The sequence below is a fragment of the Mus pahari genome, chromosome 1, assembly GCF_900095145.1.
Source record: "Mus pahari chromosome 1, PAHARI_EIJ_v1.1, whole genome shotgun sequence".
In the NCBI taxonomy this organism is placed as follows: domain Eukaryota; kingdom Metazoa; phylum Chordata; class Mammalia; order Rodentia; family Muridae; genus Mus; species Mus pahari.
The window spans coordinates 57,061,531-57,080,609 of record NC_034590.1 but is presented as its reverse complement, the minus strand read 5'-3'; the positions used below and the strand labels follow the sequence as shown (position 1 = coordinate 57,080,609).

The following is a 19,079-nucleotide window of genomic DNA, read 5'->3' as shown; positions in this document are numbered from 1 at the left end:
TGTGTGTGTGTGTGTGTGTGTGTGTGTGTGTGTGTATGTGTATGTAGTTTAATATTCACTGGGGAAAACTGTAGGCCATGTTCTTCTTGATCTATTCTAGTATATTTTTGGGGGACTGATCATTTCCTCCTTCAAAAAGTACCAAGAATATCATAATGGTCTTAAGTGAAAAGTAAATATGAGGAATGTTACTCAGAAAGACTTTTCTTTGGGGATTTTAAAGTTTAATTAATTAATTAATCAATTAATTAATTAATTTACATCCCAATCATTTCTCTCACTGAGACACTCCCCCTTCTCCTTTCTGAGAGGACAGGGTATCTCCTGAATACCCTACAACTCTGAAACATCAAGTCTTTGCCAGATTATGTGTATTCTCTTCCACAGAGGCCAAACAAGGCAACCCAGTTGAAAAATGGATGCCAGAGTCTGGTTATAGCTTTAGGGGTACTTGTATTCCAGTTGTTGGAGTGCCCACTTAGGGTGTGAGCTGCACCTCTGCTACATATGTATCAGGGACCTTGTTCAAGCCCATGTGTGTTCTTTGGTTGTTGGCTGTGTTTCTGAGAGCTCCCAGAGGTCTGTGTTAGTTCCTTCGGGGAATTTTAAAACAATAGCCATGTGAGATAAAAAGATGTGTTAGAAATTCTTGGATGACACATTGTTTCAGAGGATATCTTATCAAGATTCATAAGGAGGTAAATGATATTACTGTTTATATTTATTTTATTCTATATTTAAAAAGATTAAAGTTTAGCACATAATTTTGAATGCTATCAGAGGCCTAAACTGTAAATACATGTCATGACTAGCGAGTTTACAAACTTTTAGGTAATCCACCAATACTTGAAGGTTAATATGCAGAAAAATTATTTCTCAATTAGACCTGTTGGAAGCTCTCCCTATATATGTCTGATGACTAATCTGTTTTCCAGGAACTTGAGAAATCTGAATTCTTTTAAAACACTGATTCAAATATCTGTTGATAGAATATTAAAATACTCTGTTACAAAACATAGATTTAAATCTAAAGATATTTTGAGAATTAGGGAGTTAGGGTAGATTTTAAAACATGCAATTTATGAGTGATTTCTTCAAACATTTTTGTATGGTTTTTATGTTTCTTCATCTAGATGGTTATAATCACTTGATAAGCATCAACACTACTCTCATCTCCCTGATATATTTTCTTCCTATTCACAACAGCTTGCCCTAAAGCTGTTCAATTGTTCATTTATTCTCTGCATTTGGTGAGAACTGAAAGCCTTGTTTTATTAAGCATTCACGTAACTAATCTGTAAACTAAGACTTAATTATTTCATTCTCTTAGCATGTATTTCTTTTATATTACTTTAAAATGATTATATTTTATGCCTTCTCAGGAGTACAAGCTTTCCACTGCATCACAAAACTAATCTGTCACTATCATTTAGCTCCATGTCTACTATATTTGTTACATTGTGTTACTTTTCAGTGAACAGTAAGTCAATACTTAAACCGAATAACCTGCAATGTAACTACACACAGCTCTGGACTATACACAGGATATCAGAATATGTGGACCTTAGTAAAAAGTCTTATCATTAAACATGCTGTGAGAAATATGGAAGAACAAGTAGAGGAAGTATTTTAGTGTGATGGTCTCTTAAGATTCCTTTATAAACAAAACATCAGGAAATCCTGACATGTTTTAGTACAAATGTTGTAGTTGAACAGTTCAATTTTTTCTAAAAATATCTCTTTTTAAATACATACTTATTATTTTTATTTTGTGTATATCTGTGTTTTTCATCATATATACTTGTGTACATTGTGCCTGACTAGGGAATATAGATGCTAGAAATAAGTATTAGATTCCTTGAAAATGGAATTACAGCAAACTGTGAAGCACCAAGTCTATTTTAGAAACTGACATTGTCTCCAAAAGAAGCATGTTATTTTTTAGCTCCAGCCACTCACTTCTTTTCTTTTACTTTCATTTTGTCTTTTTGTTTGTATTTTTGAAAATATAATTTAGTGGCAATATTTCTCTTTCACCTTGCCTCACTCTAGGTACTCGCATATACTTTTCCTCTCTCTTTCAATCTCATGTCCTCTTATTTTTTTTTGTTTGTTTGTTTCTTTTTCTAACTAACAGAGACTGAGCATTTATAGTTCTATAAAACACATCACTCTTTTTTACAAATAAATAGAAAATGATTTTAAAAGGCGGTATTTTAATTGCTTTGTTAGGAAATCTGTGCCTTGGTAAGTTTTTCTGTAGAGACTTAATGCAAATTAGAAATGGTTAATCATCAGAGAAAGAAAAAAAACTAATTTTAACAGTCAGGGGAGCAGTTTGATAAAAGTAAACATATAAGGTAACTATATATTTGAAAATAGTGACAAACTCATGAATTATGAGGAAAGAAGGATAAGAGCTATGGATTCTCAAGCACTTCTGGCAAAGTGTAGCCTGGTTGATCATTATCTCAGTTCTGGACATATGGAGTCTTATGAATCCCCATTTGATCCAGAGAAAACTGCTTGTTATAAAAAGGATTGTTCATTTGCACTGAAGATAAATAAGCTTTTGTATATCAGATGTGTGATCTGTACAGTAGACCAATTGTTGCATAAGAGATGCTAATTCCTCTTTAGGTGGCGTCACAATGGAAGGATTTGTATGAAAGAAACTTCAGTTCAAGAAAGATAGTAGATAATAAATAAAAACATCCAGGAGCTAATCATAAGGTACCAAATACATAATACAAAGTGACAATTGACAATCTTTTGAAAATACTAAAGGTACTCTGGTCTTCATGTTTGAAGTAAGACACTTATTAATGCCAGGTGGAGGCCCTTTGAATGGTAAATATGGCTATGCAAAATATATCAGTGCTCTGACCCAAGGTTAGGACAAAGGAAATAAAACAGTAAAGGAAATGAAATTAGGGTTTTATTCTACAGTTTGTTGCCCACTAGACAATTGCAATTTCTTGTAAATAGTAATTGAATTAGGAAAAATAGCATATAGGTCTTTTATGATTTTCTAGTAATCTGTAACAATACATAGTACAATAAATTGTCATAAATGATAAATTGGTTCAACTTATATATCAAAAGAAAGTAATACCTTGCAGAAAGATGTAAGGGCTTTAACAATGTAGAAGTACCTATGTAGTTTCCTGGACTCATTCTCAGAGAGCATTTATGTACATCAGTGTAACTACTTAGAACTATATCAGTTTTTTTTTTTTTTCATTTCTCCCACCTGACAGACCATGGAAAAAAACGAGAATGCCCAATGACACTAAAATAACAGGGTTCATCCTTATGGGATTCTCTGCTGCTCCTGAACTACAGACTGTATGTGGGCTGTTCTTTCTGCTAATGTACCTTGCAGTCATAATGAGTAACCTCCTCATCATCACTCTTATCACTCTGGATCTGAAACTCCAAACACCCATGTACTTTTTCTTGAAGAATTTGTCTCTGTTGGATGTCTTCCTTGTGTCCATCCCAATCCCAAAGTTCATCATCAATAACTTAACTCACAACAATTACATTTCCATTCTGGGTTGTGCCTTTCAGATACTTTTAATGACTTCGTTCTCAGCAGGTGAGATATTTGTACTGACTGCAATGTCTTATGACCGCTATGTTGCCATTTGCTCTCCTCTGCATTATGAGGCTATCATGAGTAGTGGTAACTGTGTGCTGATGGTGGGTGTTTCCTGGGCTACTGGAATACTGTTTGGAGCTTTATACACAGCTGGCACATTTTCCATGCATTTCTGTGGCTCTATTGTGATCCCACAGTTTTTCTGTGATGTTCCATCACTTTTAAGGATTTCTTGCTCTGGATCACTCATGGTCATTTATATAAGTCTTGGGATTGGTATGTGTCTCTGCATGTCTTGCTTTTACTGTGTCATGATATCCTACTTTTACATTATCTCTACTGTGCTGAAGATTCCTACCACTAAAGGTCAGTCCAAAGCATTTGCGACCTGCATCCCCCACCTCACTGTTTTCAGTGTTTTTATTGCTACTGCTTGCTTTGTCTATCTGAAGCCACCCTCAGATATACCGTCTATTACAGACAGGCTGTTTTCTGTGCTGTATACTGTGCTGCCTCCAGCACTTAATCCTGTGATCTACAGCCTGAGAAACAGTGATGTCAAGTGTTCTCTGAGGAGGTTGCAGCAAAATCTCTGTCCAAGGGATTCATACTACTTAACAGTTCGGCGTTTCTGTCAGTGCTATAGTGCCTCACAAGTTACAAGCAAGTTTTTTAATTTTTGAATTTCAAAAGACAACAGAATCTGCACTGCTATGATAAAGCTGTTCTCTTTGGGAACATATAACTTTCTAAAAGGATTGATCATTTTCTTTTTAGGTAAAGGTTCACTACCTGGTTATTGATAACACATTTTCTCATTCATTTAGAAAAATATGCAAAACAAAATTAGCAACAGCATAGTTAAATATAAGAAGAGAACAATCAAGGTAAATTCTTGTTAGATTTCTATGCTTCTCTTTCTAGTAACTAGAAATAACAGGGAAGAAGCTAACACACACTTGGCCCAATCCTTAAAGCTGTATCAAATGCTTAAGGCAAAACAAACCAGGAGGAAGTTCATATGATACAAGTTACAAAAGATAAATAGTAGCCTCACAGGTTGAGTTTATTATTAGAAATACACTGGAGAGTTAGATATTTGTGTGGTTGTTTTTCTCTAGTTTCTCCTGAATCCATTACTGACATGAATGAAGGCAGGTCATAAGTCTAAGGGATGAGTTGAAACAATCTTTAAAATGTGAGAGAGTTTAAATACCACAACCCCCTTTCCATATTATAAAAAATTTAAACTATTGCTAGGGAGAGGAGACACTCTGACTATCATACCACCCTGTAAAGGGGTCCTCTGTTTGGTGAATCTATCTGAACTTTGTTCATTGAACAATAAGCTAACAGCTACTGTGAGCTGTCACTACTACTATGCATGGAAGTTTGCGGTTGCTGTGAATGTCTTTGTGTCCTCTCTGCTCCTATAAGGAAACAATCTTTTAAATATATTGGTTTATCAAGTTGGACTTAGGTGGAATTACCTTAGTCTTTCTTTGGTTCTTTATCTGATGTGAAAAGTACTGTTTCTCCACAGGAAAAAAAAAAATAACTGTCAGTTACGCTCATCCTTCAAACTGGCTGGAGAGCAGGGGAATATTATTTTTTAATACGTTACTGTGTATGTACTCCTTGGTGTAAACAAAGAATATATGAAACCTACTAAAATTGAAGACTACATCATTTTTCATCTAAAGATTTGTTTTGAGGTGAATTTAAAATTAACTTCAAACACATAAGATATTCTTTGCTATCATTATTTGTATTTTATTTTAATTAGTTTCCATTTATACAAAAATACAATGTTTTCATGAGTCTTTCATAAGATATAGCCACTGTCAGTGATATTAACAATGTTTTATACTCACTTTGACTAATGGTTACTAGATGATAGTCATGGATTGAAGCAATGTGAATTTACTTTATATCGTATCTTATCCTAGACATACGTACTGAGACAAATCACTTCTCTCTATCCTCAAGTCAAAAAACAAATGTATTTACCACTCTGGGATACACGGTACTAAAACCACTGCCCATAGTAAATCCCCCGAGACATCTGCAGTTCCCTTAAACCTTCATCGAGCCACCAGTATATTAATTTCTACTAATGAAAATTAATGATAAGGACAACTTATATAAAAATGACCCAACTCTGCTTGATACTACTTCAAAGTATAGATGCACATAATTTTGACTTATTGAACATGAATATAATCTCAAGAAATAAGTTACAGCAAAGAAAGGGGAAAAGCTATATCATCCTAGATACGCCCATTAACATTAGCTGACCCATAAACCAAACCATTCCCCGTACTCTAACATGATCTCCACAAGGTATCTCTCTCTCTGCTGTTTGATGTTCAAGACACATCTGTTTTTACTTTATAAATAAACTTTTATTTACTGGTCTTTTGTGTCTATCATTTAGCTCATTGGTGAGGACAAGAATATAGAATGAAAGCCATCTGACTTTCCTTGATAACCTCCCCCAAAATATTTGTGATCTTGACTAAAACAAATGCTTTTTTCTCATTTACTGAGAACATCCTGCACTAACTCATATGAAAAATGTTGACCATAGATCTAGTTAAGATGACTTTTTATTTGTATTTTTGTCCTACCACTTCTTGTCACATACTATGGTTTTCTTTCTCAGTGCTTAGTCTCAAATATTTATTGGATGCACAAGTCAAAGGAACTAGAAACCACTTATCTTATTCACCTCCTAGTGATGAAAGACAATATGATGGATAGGACATTCAAGAAACATCAAGAATAGAACACAAAACAAATGAGATGGAGAAGCGTTATAATTCCCCTCAACCACAATCTACATACAACAAAAGAGTATACATGTAGAATGTGTTCAATATGTCAATAAGTCATAAAGAGTTATGTGTGTTTTAGGCTTATGAGTATTGTGCATTTGACATTATTTCAGAAGTAACAAAAGTTTCTAAAGTAAATTGAGATATTTAGACAAAGGAATCTAAGAGAAATGCTAAAATTTAGGATTACACTGTATGTAATAAAAAGACAAGAGGACAGTAAGCCAGAAGATGCTACCAAGCAACCATGGAATATTGATGATGGAGACAGGGTTGCTCTCAAAAGGCTCAAAGAATTTAATATAAGCCCAAAAGCTTTGAAACTGCCCCAGGAAACACTCCACGTTAGAGGGAAAGATAAAGATGTATTTTAACTTTTATTTTGATTTTTAAAAGAATTTTATATGTGATTACTGTATTTCTATACTTTTGCCCCAATTCCATTTCTTCCATGTCTTTTTCTCACTTCCTTTCAAATATTTATCCTGTTTAAAAATTATTACTGTTATATATGCAGACACATGTATATTCATGAACACATGCATCATCACAATGAAAATCACCATGGACTATTATTTTACGACTGTGGTACAGAGGCAAATTAAAGAGAGTTTATTACCTGGTTAATATCTAGTGGTTTCTTACATGTATAATGTTGAAGAGTAAAGAGTTAAATACATAAGTATTTTGTGAGAAATCACATGAGAATTTTCCTATTCAGAAATTAAATACTAAAACTAAAAATGTGCTGCTGTGTAGCCTGAGCAATAGATAATAATCATATATATTACATTATTTATAATATTTTTATATATCTTTTACTTTGAAGTAACATCTATTTTCTAAATTATTGGTAATGTGTTTTAAAGATATGGAAGAAAAAAGTGCATTAAAATTGATGTGAATTAGTTTAAAGAAAATAACTGCAACCAATGAAACACATAACCACATGAAAGAAAAAAAAACTGTGTAAAACTACTAAGCAAGATAATTTACCATATAGATTGGATAAAACATGAGAGGAAGCATAATGAAATCCTTAGTTGTTATATGGAGGATTATGACATTGGTGATGGGATAAAAAGATTGCAAAATTAATTATGCATACTTTAGGATTTTGAAAATGAGGAAATGTTTGATTTTTTTGGATCTAATAATTTCAGAACAAAAAGGTGGAAAAATTAAAAAAATTACAAATAGTCCTACGGAAATTCACATTAGTTCTCTTGTCACTTTTGTATAAGAATGCCTGATAGGAAAGACTTACGATAGAGGGGGATTTAGTTCTCCTCCTGATTTCTGGATAACCTAGTCCATCTTGGCAGAAAAAGGACTTGCATCTAGATACCGGATCATTTGGGGAGGAGTGTGCACTGCTCCTCTTCACATAGTAGTTCGCCAGGTGGCAGAAAGCCCTAGAAGAAGTGACAGGCTCTAAGTCTGAAGATCCTTCCGTACCTTATTCCAAGTACCAGCGAGGCTTCCCTTCATGATTAATCTAAAGTCTCACAAAACAACTCATTCATCTTGGGTAAAGTGTGAGAACATATGGGCCCATGAGTGATAATTTACAAGCAAACCATAAGAGATAATTTATATCACAAAGTCAGAATGAACCCGTGATTGAATTACATAAAACCCATATTAAATTAATGGTTGAGTAAGTCAAGGCTCAAGTGAAAATCTTTACTTAAGTGTTTTCTTTATCTAGCTTTTAATGATGATCTTTTCATATAAAATGTTATTTTATAATATTTAATGTTAATATTTTATATTAATTTATATCACTTTTCTTGTGTTCATCCCCCAATTCTTTTGCACTAGTTCACTTAGTCATCTCCTTTTCTTTCACCTTTAGGTGGTAAGGATCTTTTACAAGTTCACTCTCAACCAAGTGTCTGCTTCTAGAGGTCACAAATGGTATTAAATTAAATTAAAATAATAAATAAAATAATAATGGTTCAGAGCCCTATAAAATAATAAAGACAAGCTGATGCTAGGTGCTTGTGGAGATCATTTTTCAACAGCAAGTGGACCAGGAATGTAAACATGCATAGAATTGTAGAAAACAAGTAGAGAATCACAAGGGAAGATATATGTCTTTAAATAAATAAATATCTTATGTTCTTCAAAAAATACTAAAGCCTCATATTGAACAACCTGATTGATGAACTATTTGAAGTTACAGAAAAACAAATGGAACATGTCTCCTATCCACCACACCAGATGCCTATCATGAATCATTCAATTCTAGAAGTGAGTGCTGTGTAAAGAACAGTTAGTAATGCACATGAACATTGCTATGACTATGAAAAGTAACTAGATAAAGCTATTAGATAAATATTTTATTTTGATATTTCTGAGTGCTAAAATATGAAATATTTCAAGATGTGATATTTAGATAAAATAGATAATAATTTATAATGCCCCTACAATTTTTATTCATATTTTATAAATTAATACTATTTTTTAAGTTATTTTTATATTCAGGTCTTTTGATGAAAGTATTTATCAGCTATAATAGTTCCCTGGTAAAACTTTTGTGGTCACTTACATATACAATCATATCAATTGCAAATAGGAATACTTTGAAATCTTCCTTTCCAACTGGTATCCTCTTGATCTGTTCTTTTTCTCTTTATTGCTCTAGCTAGAACTTCAATTGCTATGCTGAATAGATGATGGCCTTGTCTTTTCCCTGATTTTAATAGAATTGCTTTATGTTTCTCTGTATTTAATTTAAAGTAGGCTTACTGTATATTGCATTTGTCACATTTAGACATGTTCCTTGTATCTCTATCACTCCAAACTTTTATTATAAAGGGGAGTTGAATTTTTTCAAAACCTTTTCTAGCATCAATTTAGAAGATCATTTTCTTCTTTTACTTTGTGTATATAATAGATTACATTGGTGGATTGCTGTATGTCAGTAGCCATCTAGGATAGGCTAAGGCTAGCAGATGGCCTTCCTGCATATGGTCCACTGTTTTGCATGGTCTATAATGCATGAGCTCTTTGGCAAGGTGCCAAAGAGACTTTAACTCAGAATTGCTTCTTGCAGCCGGTATGCCTTTCCTGTCATTATTATATTAATATAATAATTCCTGGGTTTTAGCACACTGTACCTGCCAATCAACATAGAGATGAACTTTCAGGAATTAATGCTTTGTAGGTGAATTAAAGATTCTATAGAATTCCTAATTTTAGGAAGAAATTTTTAAGTGATGGTTTTAGTTGCTTTGCTAGAAAGAGGTAATAATATTTGAATCAAGACTAGAATGTGCCCACTCCTCATACAGTAAGTAAAGACTGTATAATAAGAAATATAATGAGCTTTCATAATTACACTAAAAAGAGCAATAGACTTGGGACAAATTTGTATCATGGAAAAACATTTACGTCCAAGGATATAGTCACAAGTGTGAATGATGATAATGCAAAGCTATGTAAAAACTGTTGCTTGAACTTATAACAAGCATATAGAATGAACACTGCTTTGAATTAAATAAAAACATCCTTCTGTAACTCCCATTTTATGTAACATTTTATCTCTGAGGCAATTTTCTAAATAACTTTCTGTCTAAGACAGTATAAAAAGGCCAGATAAAAGAAATAAAGTTGTTAGTTGAATGGTTTTGCTTAGGGAGCTCTGCCCCAATCTATCCATGCTTCATCCATCTATCCATCCATCTATCCATCCATCCATCCATCCATCCATCCATCCATCCATCCATCCAAATGTATGTGTCTATCTGTCTGTATGTACAATTGTAGGTATATTTGTATGTATGTAAGCATGCAAGAATGCCTGTAGAGTGTATAAGATGATTGGGCCCAACAAAAATATGAATGTGTTAATATGTAAATGAGAACTTGAATGAATGAAAATATAACTGAATATATGAATATATGTATGAATGTGTGTTCATGTTTACCTATATAATGTATGTATGTATGTCTATGCACATTTTCCTATATAAAGCATCTTAATTCTTTTTCTTTCCTTCTTTCTGGTACACAGCATTAACCAGCCTAGCCAGACAAACCTCTGGCTACCTAGAGATAGAAGAGAGCAATAGAAATAACTTTTTCCCATTGTTCCTGGCTGCTTGGCAACAGGTTTTAATCACCCATGACAGTAGTTTTAACCATACATTAATCAAGAAAAACTTTAAGATTTTTTTAGAAGTTATCAATAAGCATTAAGTATAGTTAGAGAGCTAAAAGACCAGAAACCCTCATATTTTAAAGTTATGTCCAATGCTGTGTCCCAGGCCAGTCTGGCTCCTGTCAGTTGTGTGTCAAATCATTGCTCCATTTCTGGTATGAACCATACTTGGTAATGGTGAATGAAGTTTTTGATGTGTTGTTGGCTTAAATGTGAGAGTATTTTATCGTTTTTGTTGTTGTTGTTGTTGTTGTTGTTGGTTTTTTTTTTTTTTTTTTTTGCATCAATGTTCAGGAGGAAGATAGATTTGAAATTCCCATTCTTTCATGAACCTTGGTATGAAAGGGTATTAGAGTGATTGTGGCCTCATAAAATAGATTTGGCAGTGTTTCTTCTGTTTATATTTTGTGGAATAATTTGAGTAGTATTTATATTAGCTGTCCTTTGAAATTCTTATAGAAATTTACTATAAACCATCTGGCCAGGGCGTTTTTTAAACAGGAATTTTTTTTTAATGACTGTTTCTATTTCTTCAAGGTATACAGGCCTATTTTTATTGTTTACATGACCTTGATTTATTTTGTTAAGTCCTATCTGTAATGAAAATTTTCCATTTTCTTTAGATTTTGCAATTCTATGGCAGATTGGTTTTTTAAATATTACCTAAATAAGTATGGATTATGAAATATATTCTTTAACAAGAACATTTTATAGCCATAATGATACATTGGTAGAGGTCTTTATATTTTTTAGGCACGGATATTTACTTTTGAAAGTCATAAACTATAATATTAAAATATTTAAATTCTACTAAAGCTTTGGGTTTTTAAAAGTGATCTAGTAATTGTAAATTAGCTGTCTAGTGCTATACCATCATCCCTGAAAATAAATACACAGGAAACATACACAATGAACAAGTTTATTTAAGAATATATATGTGTACACAAACACACTTATGAAGTAATAACAACTCGAAAATAGAGGCCCTGGATCTGAAGAATAGTATTAGCAAATTCACAGAAGGGTTTGGAGGGAGACAATTTAAGAGAGAATGTTATAATCTAAAAGCTAAACCAAAAATAAACAGCAAGAAATGATACAGAAGCCCAAGGAGGCAGAGGAGGTACGTAAGTTTCACTTTGCATTTCCTGTCTGCATGCTCTAGAAGTTATTTGTGCTCTCAGAAGTTATTTGTCACTGTGACACCCTGTAAACATCTTTTTATAAGTGTAATTATATATCCTGATAAAACTTTCAGCTATTTTATATTAATTTACATGCTTTACAACATCTTCCAAACTCTACCTTTGTCTTTCTGCTCTAATAGTTACTTTATATTTCACTAATTTGTATTAAATTGTGTTTTGCTATTTGTGACTTGATATAGAAATCTTTGGGTCATAATACATATTAATTTCATTTGAATATTATTTGATTGTGTATATTTATTTTTATTTATTTTTTTGTGATGAGCTTCCTGACTATTATGATTGGCATACTGAACCTCTTTGACTTGGTCTATTTTTTAAGTTGTCTTTATATTTTAATCTATTCTCAAAATTTAATTTATGCCATTCTAATTTTTCCCATTTTGCCATTTATTATCAGTTAATTTAGAATATGGAAATGTAATTTGGGATGATTTAATTTATTGTTTATCTGTAAGACTTATTTTGATTCAGCATGTAATTTACTGGGCTTGACTCACTCGGTATAATATTCTTCAGGATAATCCATGCTGCTGCATATAGAAAAGAAAGAAGGAATGCAGATGTCATCACGGTTGGTAATTAGCAGGCTAAAGAACTGATGGTGCTTATTGGTGAAGAATACTTGGTATACACTTATCCTGATTTTTTTACGTAAATTTCCTATATATTTCTGTTAGATTCTTTTGGTACCGAGTGTAAACACCTGCAACTTTTAAATATAATTAGAGGCTAAGTATTAAAATCTTTATAATGTTCCTATAGTGGTATTTATTTAAAATAAATACCTTTTTTGCCTTCATATTGAGATGCACTGGCATTGAAAGAACAGCTATATATAATTGTAATTAGTTTCTTTTAGTGTTTTTCATTTGGTTATGATTTTGAATCCAATTACTTTTTCTGTACTTTTTCTGTACTGTAAGAGATCACCTTAACAGGTCAGTTTCATTACCTTAACTTATTCAAGCTTCTAGTGGCCATGCACTTCAGTTGGATTTGGACTCTTCATAGACGTGTTGTCATCAAGCAACCTTTTCAAAGACCTCATGCATTACCACTTTGTGCATTATTTCTGCCTACTATATTGTCATTTAACCCCTAACATTGATTCTATATTGAAAATATACAAATAGTAAGAATTTTTAAATCCTTTTATAAATATTAACAATTTATAATACACATGCAGGAGACACCTGCTAAAAGTAGCTAGGACTAGCTGTTCAGTATCCTGTGGAGTTTTAACACACTACCATCTCTGCACTTTTTCTGCATAAAAAGTGGTGTATAATTACTCTGACATGGACCTTTGTGAAAGGTTGTAGGTAACCACTGCCCTTTGTTTTCTGTAGCATATTGCAGCCATATTTAAAACATAATGTATATTGTTTTCTGATAAGATTACTGGTTACTCTTCCCAAATTCACATGTTACACTGCTGGAAAAGATGACTCTGAACATATCATGAATACCAGGTTTACTAACACCTTGCAAAGTGATTCATCTACTAAAAAAACCTGTATTTCACATCTTTTGCATATCAATAAGAAATGTGTTAGGTGTTGTAATTTTCAATTTAGGTTTACATATTAATTTTACTCTTCAGTTTATTGTGGTTCTAAACCAATTTGTGGATATTTTAAACCATGTTCCTGTTTGATATCTGCCAATATTATACTGAATTACTTGTCTCTTCAATAGATGCTGTATTAATATATTTGGTAGAATATTGCTTCTCTTTGCATCTCGATAAAACAGTTTACAGCCAATTTGCAATGAAATGAATTATGTAAATAAGGATTAAATGTAGTTAATGTTCATTAGCTAATGAAAGGCCCTCCCATTGTGAAGATCATATGCCCCAGTACAGGGGAATGGCAGTGCCAGGAATCTGGAGTGGTGGATTGGGGAGCAGATAGGGGGAGGGTATAGGGGGACATGGTGATAACATTTGAAATGTAAATTAAGAAAATATCTAATAAAAATGTCTTTAAAACAAACAATAAATTCATGAAATGCTTAGGCAAATGGGTGGAAGTAGAAAATATCCTGAGTGAGGTAACCCAATCACAAAAGAACACACATGGTATTCACTCACTGATAAGTGGATATTAGCTGAGAAGCTCAGAATATACAAGCTAAAATTTACAATATACATGAAGGTCAAGAAGGAAGACTAAAGTATTGGTGCTTCGGTCCTTGTAAGAAGGGAAACAAAATACTAACAGGAGCAAATATGAAGATAAAGTGTTGAGCAGAGACTGAAGGAAAGGCCATCCAGAGAGTCCCACCTGGAAATTCATCTCCTATACAGATACCGTACCCAGACACTACTTTTTTCTTTTTTCTTTTATTAGATATTTTCTTTATTTACATTTCAAATGTTATCCTTTTTCTTGATTTCCCCTCTGAAAACCTCCTATCTCCCCCACCCACTCCAGCTTTCTGGCCTTGCCATTCATTCCCCTACAATGGGACATAAAACCTTCACAGGACCAAGGGCCTCTCGTCCCATTGATTACCTACTAGTCCATCCTCTTCTATATATATAGCTAGAGCCATGAATCCCACTATGTGGGAGTTAGAGAATGGAGTAAAGTAGCTGAAACAATTTGCAACTCTATAGGAAGAACAACACTATCAACCAAGAAGACCACCCCAGAGCTACCAGTGACTGTGCCACTAACCAAGTAGTACACATGGCTCCAGCTGCATATGTACCAGAGGATTGCCTTCTCAGTTATCAATGGGAGGAGAGGTCTTTGGTCCTATGAAGGCTCAATAGAAGGCCCAGTGTAGAGGGATCAAGGGCAGGGAGGTAGGAGTGGGTGGGTAGGTGGAGGAACACCATCATGGAATCAGGGGGAGGGAAGATGGGATGGGGATTCCCCAGAGGGGGGAAACTGGGAAAGGTAATAACATTTGAAATGGAAATAAAGAAAATATTCAATAAAAAAATGATGATCAATGAAAAAAAAAGAACAATGACATCATGAGTTTTGCAGACAAATGGATAGAACTTGAAAATATTCTCAGTGAGGTAACTGAGACAGAAAAACACATGCATGGTATGTCCTCACTAACAAGTGGATATTAGCCCAAAAGAGTAGAGTATACCCAAGATACACTCCACAGATCTCAAAAAGGTTAACATGCCAAAGGGCCCAAGTGAGGACATCTAGATCCCACTTGGAAGGGAGAAGAATGCAATCACAGGTGGGAGACAGGGAGGGAGGTACATAGGTGAGGAAGAGGAAAGGGAGAGAAAGAAAGAAAGATGATCAGGTATTGGGTGGGTGAAAAAGACTGAAGCCCAGAGGGCCAGCAGAAATAATGGAAACAGGCAACCTCAGGATATAGGAAGTGTGGGGAGAACCACCAGAACACACCACAGACTGGGAAGGTGAGAGACTGTCAGGACTCAAAGGGAGGGACCTTAGATGAAATGCCCTACAGTGGGGAGAAGGAACTTATAGAGCCCACCTCCAGCAGAAAGACAGCATCAAGTGATTGATGGGGTTGCCATCCCATAGTCAAAAAACTCTGACCCATAATTGTTCCTGCCTGAAAGAACTGCAGGGATGGAAATGGAGATGAACCTGAGGAAAAGGAGGTCCAAGACAGGCCCAAAGTGGGATCCGTCAAGGGGAGGCCTCAAGGCCTGACACTATTACAGAGGCTATAGAGTGATTACAAAAAGAGGCTTATCATGACTGCTCTCTAAAAGTTCCAACCAGCAGTTGAAGGAGTCAGATGCAGTTATTTATACCCAACAAATGGACAGAAGCTGCTATTCCTGTGCTTGAATTAGGGAAATGTTGGAAGAAGCTGAGGAGAAAGGCAACCCTGTAGGAAGACCAATAGTCCCAATTAACCTAGGTCACGAGGATCTTTCAGATTTCAGACACTGGACAACAAATCAGGCATCATACACCACCTGTTCTTTCTGATAGGAGGAAACAATAATTTTCAAATGGCAGTAGTGTGACTTGGAAACGTTAGTGTGCATCCTAGTTTAAAATGGAGGAAAACGCATCATTTTCTTACCTTGAAGGAAAGGCATGCCCAGACTTCTTTTAATTTCCCTAAGAACCTTTGGAGTTAGCTAGACATTTTGCCATTACATCCAAGGAAATAAAGCATACACAAGGGGTCATGCACCATGCAATTGGCAAATCCAGAATTTGAATACATCACTGTCAGATTTCAACAGCCCTGTCATTTTTGTCCTATTAGGGTGACAATGACAGTTGGTAACTGTAGGCTATTTTCTGTTCCTCACTCTGAAAAATATCTATGTCAAATTAATCTAATTTCATAGTTATTCCTAGAAAAGACAGATACTGGAGGAAATGCAAGATCGTGTAAATAAATAAATAGATAACATCAAGTTTTTAAAACAATTCATCATTTCCAGAACCAAGACACTATGAGCACAAAAAGAATCCAAATGAAACACATGGAATGGGGGTGATGAGCTTGATTGCCAAACATCTTTTTCTTATCAGAATAAAAAAAAAAAACAAACAAACAAAGAAAAAAAAAAAAAACATGCCTCCTACCAGCCAGAACAATTGGCATTATTGAATAATCTTAATGGATTTACAACCTCTGACAGATTATTTCATTATGCTTATCTGAGACTTAGCAAGGGCCAGGTCTTGTCATAAATCAACCAAATTACAAGAAATACCAAGTGTATAATTTTAAAAAAACAACTTTTTTTTAAACAGCACTTTATAAAAAATTTGTTAGGAACAAAATAACCAAACAATGATTGTCTTTATAAAATTCTGCATAACATGCTAACTGATTTTGGTAACTGAGCAAATTTTATCAGATTATCCTGTTAAACTATACTACCAAATATTTATATAGATTAATGCCATGGCCCTTACCTAAAGTTTCTGTGTCCAAGTGATTAAGACAAAATACATTAGGAATACTTGTGATGGTGATTAATGATTAGAAACGTCACAAAATTTAAAATTACATACGAAACAAACCTCCAAGTACATTTTTAGAGCTTTGGATGAGGTGGAAATATTCTTCTAGTTTTATATGAGATGTAATTCTATGGTCTAGCTTCTCTTACTGAATCAAAGGGAGAGGGGTAAGAGAAGTGAGAGAATTTATATTTCTTTGCTTCTTAACCACAAAGACAATGTGAATATATGTACTTCATGATACTGCATGAATTCCCTTCCCCATCATGATGAACTATGTGATTAAACCATAAGTCAATTACTTCATTAAACTTCTGGTTTAAGTATTTCATTACAGCAATACAAAATGTAATCAATACTGAACATTGATATTGAGAAATAGGAACCTGATTATGTGTTTCTAAATGGATTCATAGAGGAAAAATGGTAGAATTTAGAACAGTTATTTAGAAAGTTCTAAGGATTCTGAGCTTAATGACCCAATCTCATGGAATCTTCATTGTTCAGAGTACATAAAGAAAAATAAAACAGGGAGATTTGACCCAATAGGCTTCATAATGGAAACATGTTCTATGTGTATAACAAACTGGATCAAACTGGATTCAAAGCCATTTAATTGTATTTTAGCTGTAAATCTGGCTGCAGTGTGTCCATATGCTGAAATTTGGAGTAGGCCGAGTTAAAAATTATTGTACAGAGAACCTTTCAAAAAGCATTTAGGCAATAGCCCAGCAGATTCTAATAACTTCATACATACATACCGTTTGGCATCAAGTTTATAATGAATGGAGTAATATTTTTTATGGGACTGACAATCGTCTAAGAAAATAATTTGGATATGCCTTTAAGGGCATTTCCAGATAGGCTTTACCTTGATAGATGTATGTACCCTAGCTATAGATGGTTCTGTTTTCTAGATTTATTACATGGATGCTAAGGGGGAAGATAGGATAGAGTAACATTAAAATGGTATATTTTGTCAGTCTGTGCTTTTTCTGACTATAAGTACAATATGACCAGCACTTTCATGATTCTGAGATTCTCTCATAATGGATTAATGTGCAAATCATGAGCTAAAATCAATCCTTCCTTTTTCATGTTGTCTTTTTTCGAATATATCTTGCCACAGCCTTGAGAAAAGTAATTAATACAAGGGGTAAGGAATGAATATTTAAACACATTTCCTGTTCTATCAATTTTGTTCAGAACTATAATGTTTCCAATTCTATGCACTGTATAACTAAGAAATTGAATAATAAATTTAAATCTATGGTAAGTATGAACATTTTATTTATTATGTATCCCAGTACATAGGTAGTATGTGGCCCATAGAAAGCACTGCTTAATTTGACACTAATTATCTTAAAACATGGTATCAGAATAAATATATTACAAATTTGCCTTTAGGGAATACAGGGAGTAGCCAAATGACTTAGAATGGTCTGTTATTTATGTTTCAAACATATGAGGCTTCAAATGAATCCATATCATAGTTTATAAAAGGGTACAATTTTTTCTTGTTGCTTATATTGACATCTTCATGATGAAACATGATTATAGTTTAGGTCAGAACTCTGAGTTTTCTCAAGACTATAAAGATACAACAATAGTTATGATTTTATAGTTTTTGAAAGAGAGCCACGTATTCTATTTTACTTTCAGGTTATTCATTGCTAAACTGAATTCTAAATACTGTGAGAAATTTTCCCTTTTCAAGTTGACCTGCTGGAAAGTCTCCCTACGTACAGCTGAAGAGTCATCACATTTCTAGGACTGTGAAGACTGTGATTTGCGTTAAGGTACAAAAGAAATTGGTAACATGTTAAAATATTATCTCTAAAAGCATTTTTAGAAAGATATTATAGATACTTAGGGAATTAGGACAGATATGAAAATTAATGTTATTTAGGAGTGATTTATTCACTTGTATTTCTCCTGTTTAGTCTCTTTTTTATTATTCCAGCATGATGGTTGTAAATACAATAAATTCCATCTGTGTAAATACAATAAATTCCAAGCAACTACAACATGTTCTTGTTTTGTACTGAAGACTTCTTTTCTGTAAATTGCCCAAGTGAAAACTTTCTGTTCTATTAAAACTATAGTTTCTAAAACGCCACCTCCAAAATATCCTGTATACATATCTGAAACAACAAGCTAACTAGTGTGTAAACCAAGGCATTTTATTTCCTAAAACATAATCTAAAGTTTTTTTAATTGGTAGGATTTTTGTACATGCTTATCTTTGCCTATTTCAATAGAGAGTACAATGCACACACACACACACACACACACACACACACACACACACACACA

At 33.6% G+C, this 19,079-nt stretch overlaps 1 protein-coding gene across 1 annotated transcript; it reads left to right on the top strand.

The window, feature by feature from the left end:
* The first annotated feature begins 3,279 nt into the window (after positions 1 to 3,279).
* Positions 3,280 to 4,287, top strand: LOC110337693 (olfactory receptor 14A2-like). Its single transcript, XM_021220749.1, has one exon. It carries the CDS (start codon positions 3,280 to 3,282, stop codon positions 4,285 to 4,287), a length of 1,008 nt encoding a protein of 335 aa, XP_021076408.1.
* Positions 4,288 to 19,079: the final 14,792 nt, after the last annotated feature.

Excerpts from the sequence above, each read along its gene's own strand:
- LOC110337693 (XM_021220749.1), top strand. The coding sequence starts at position 3,280 with ATGCCCAATGACACTAAAATAACAGGGTTCATCCTTATGGGATTCTCT.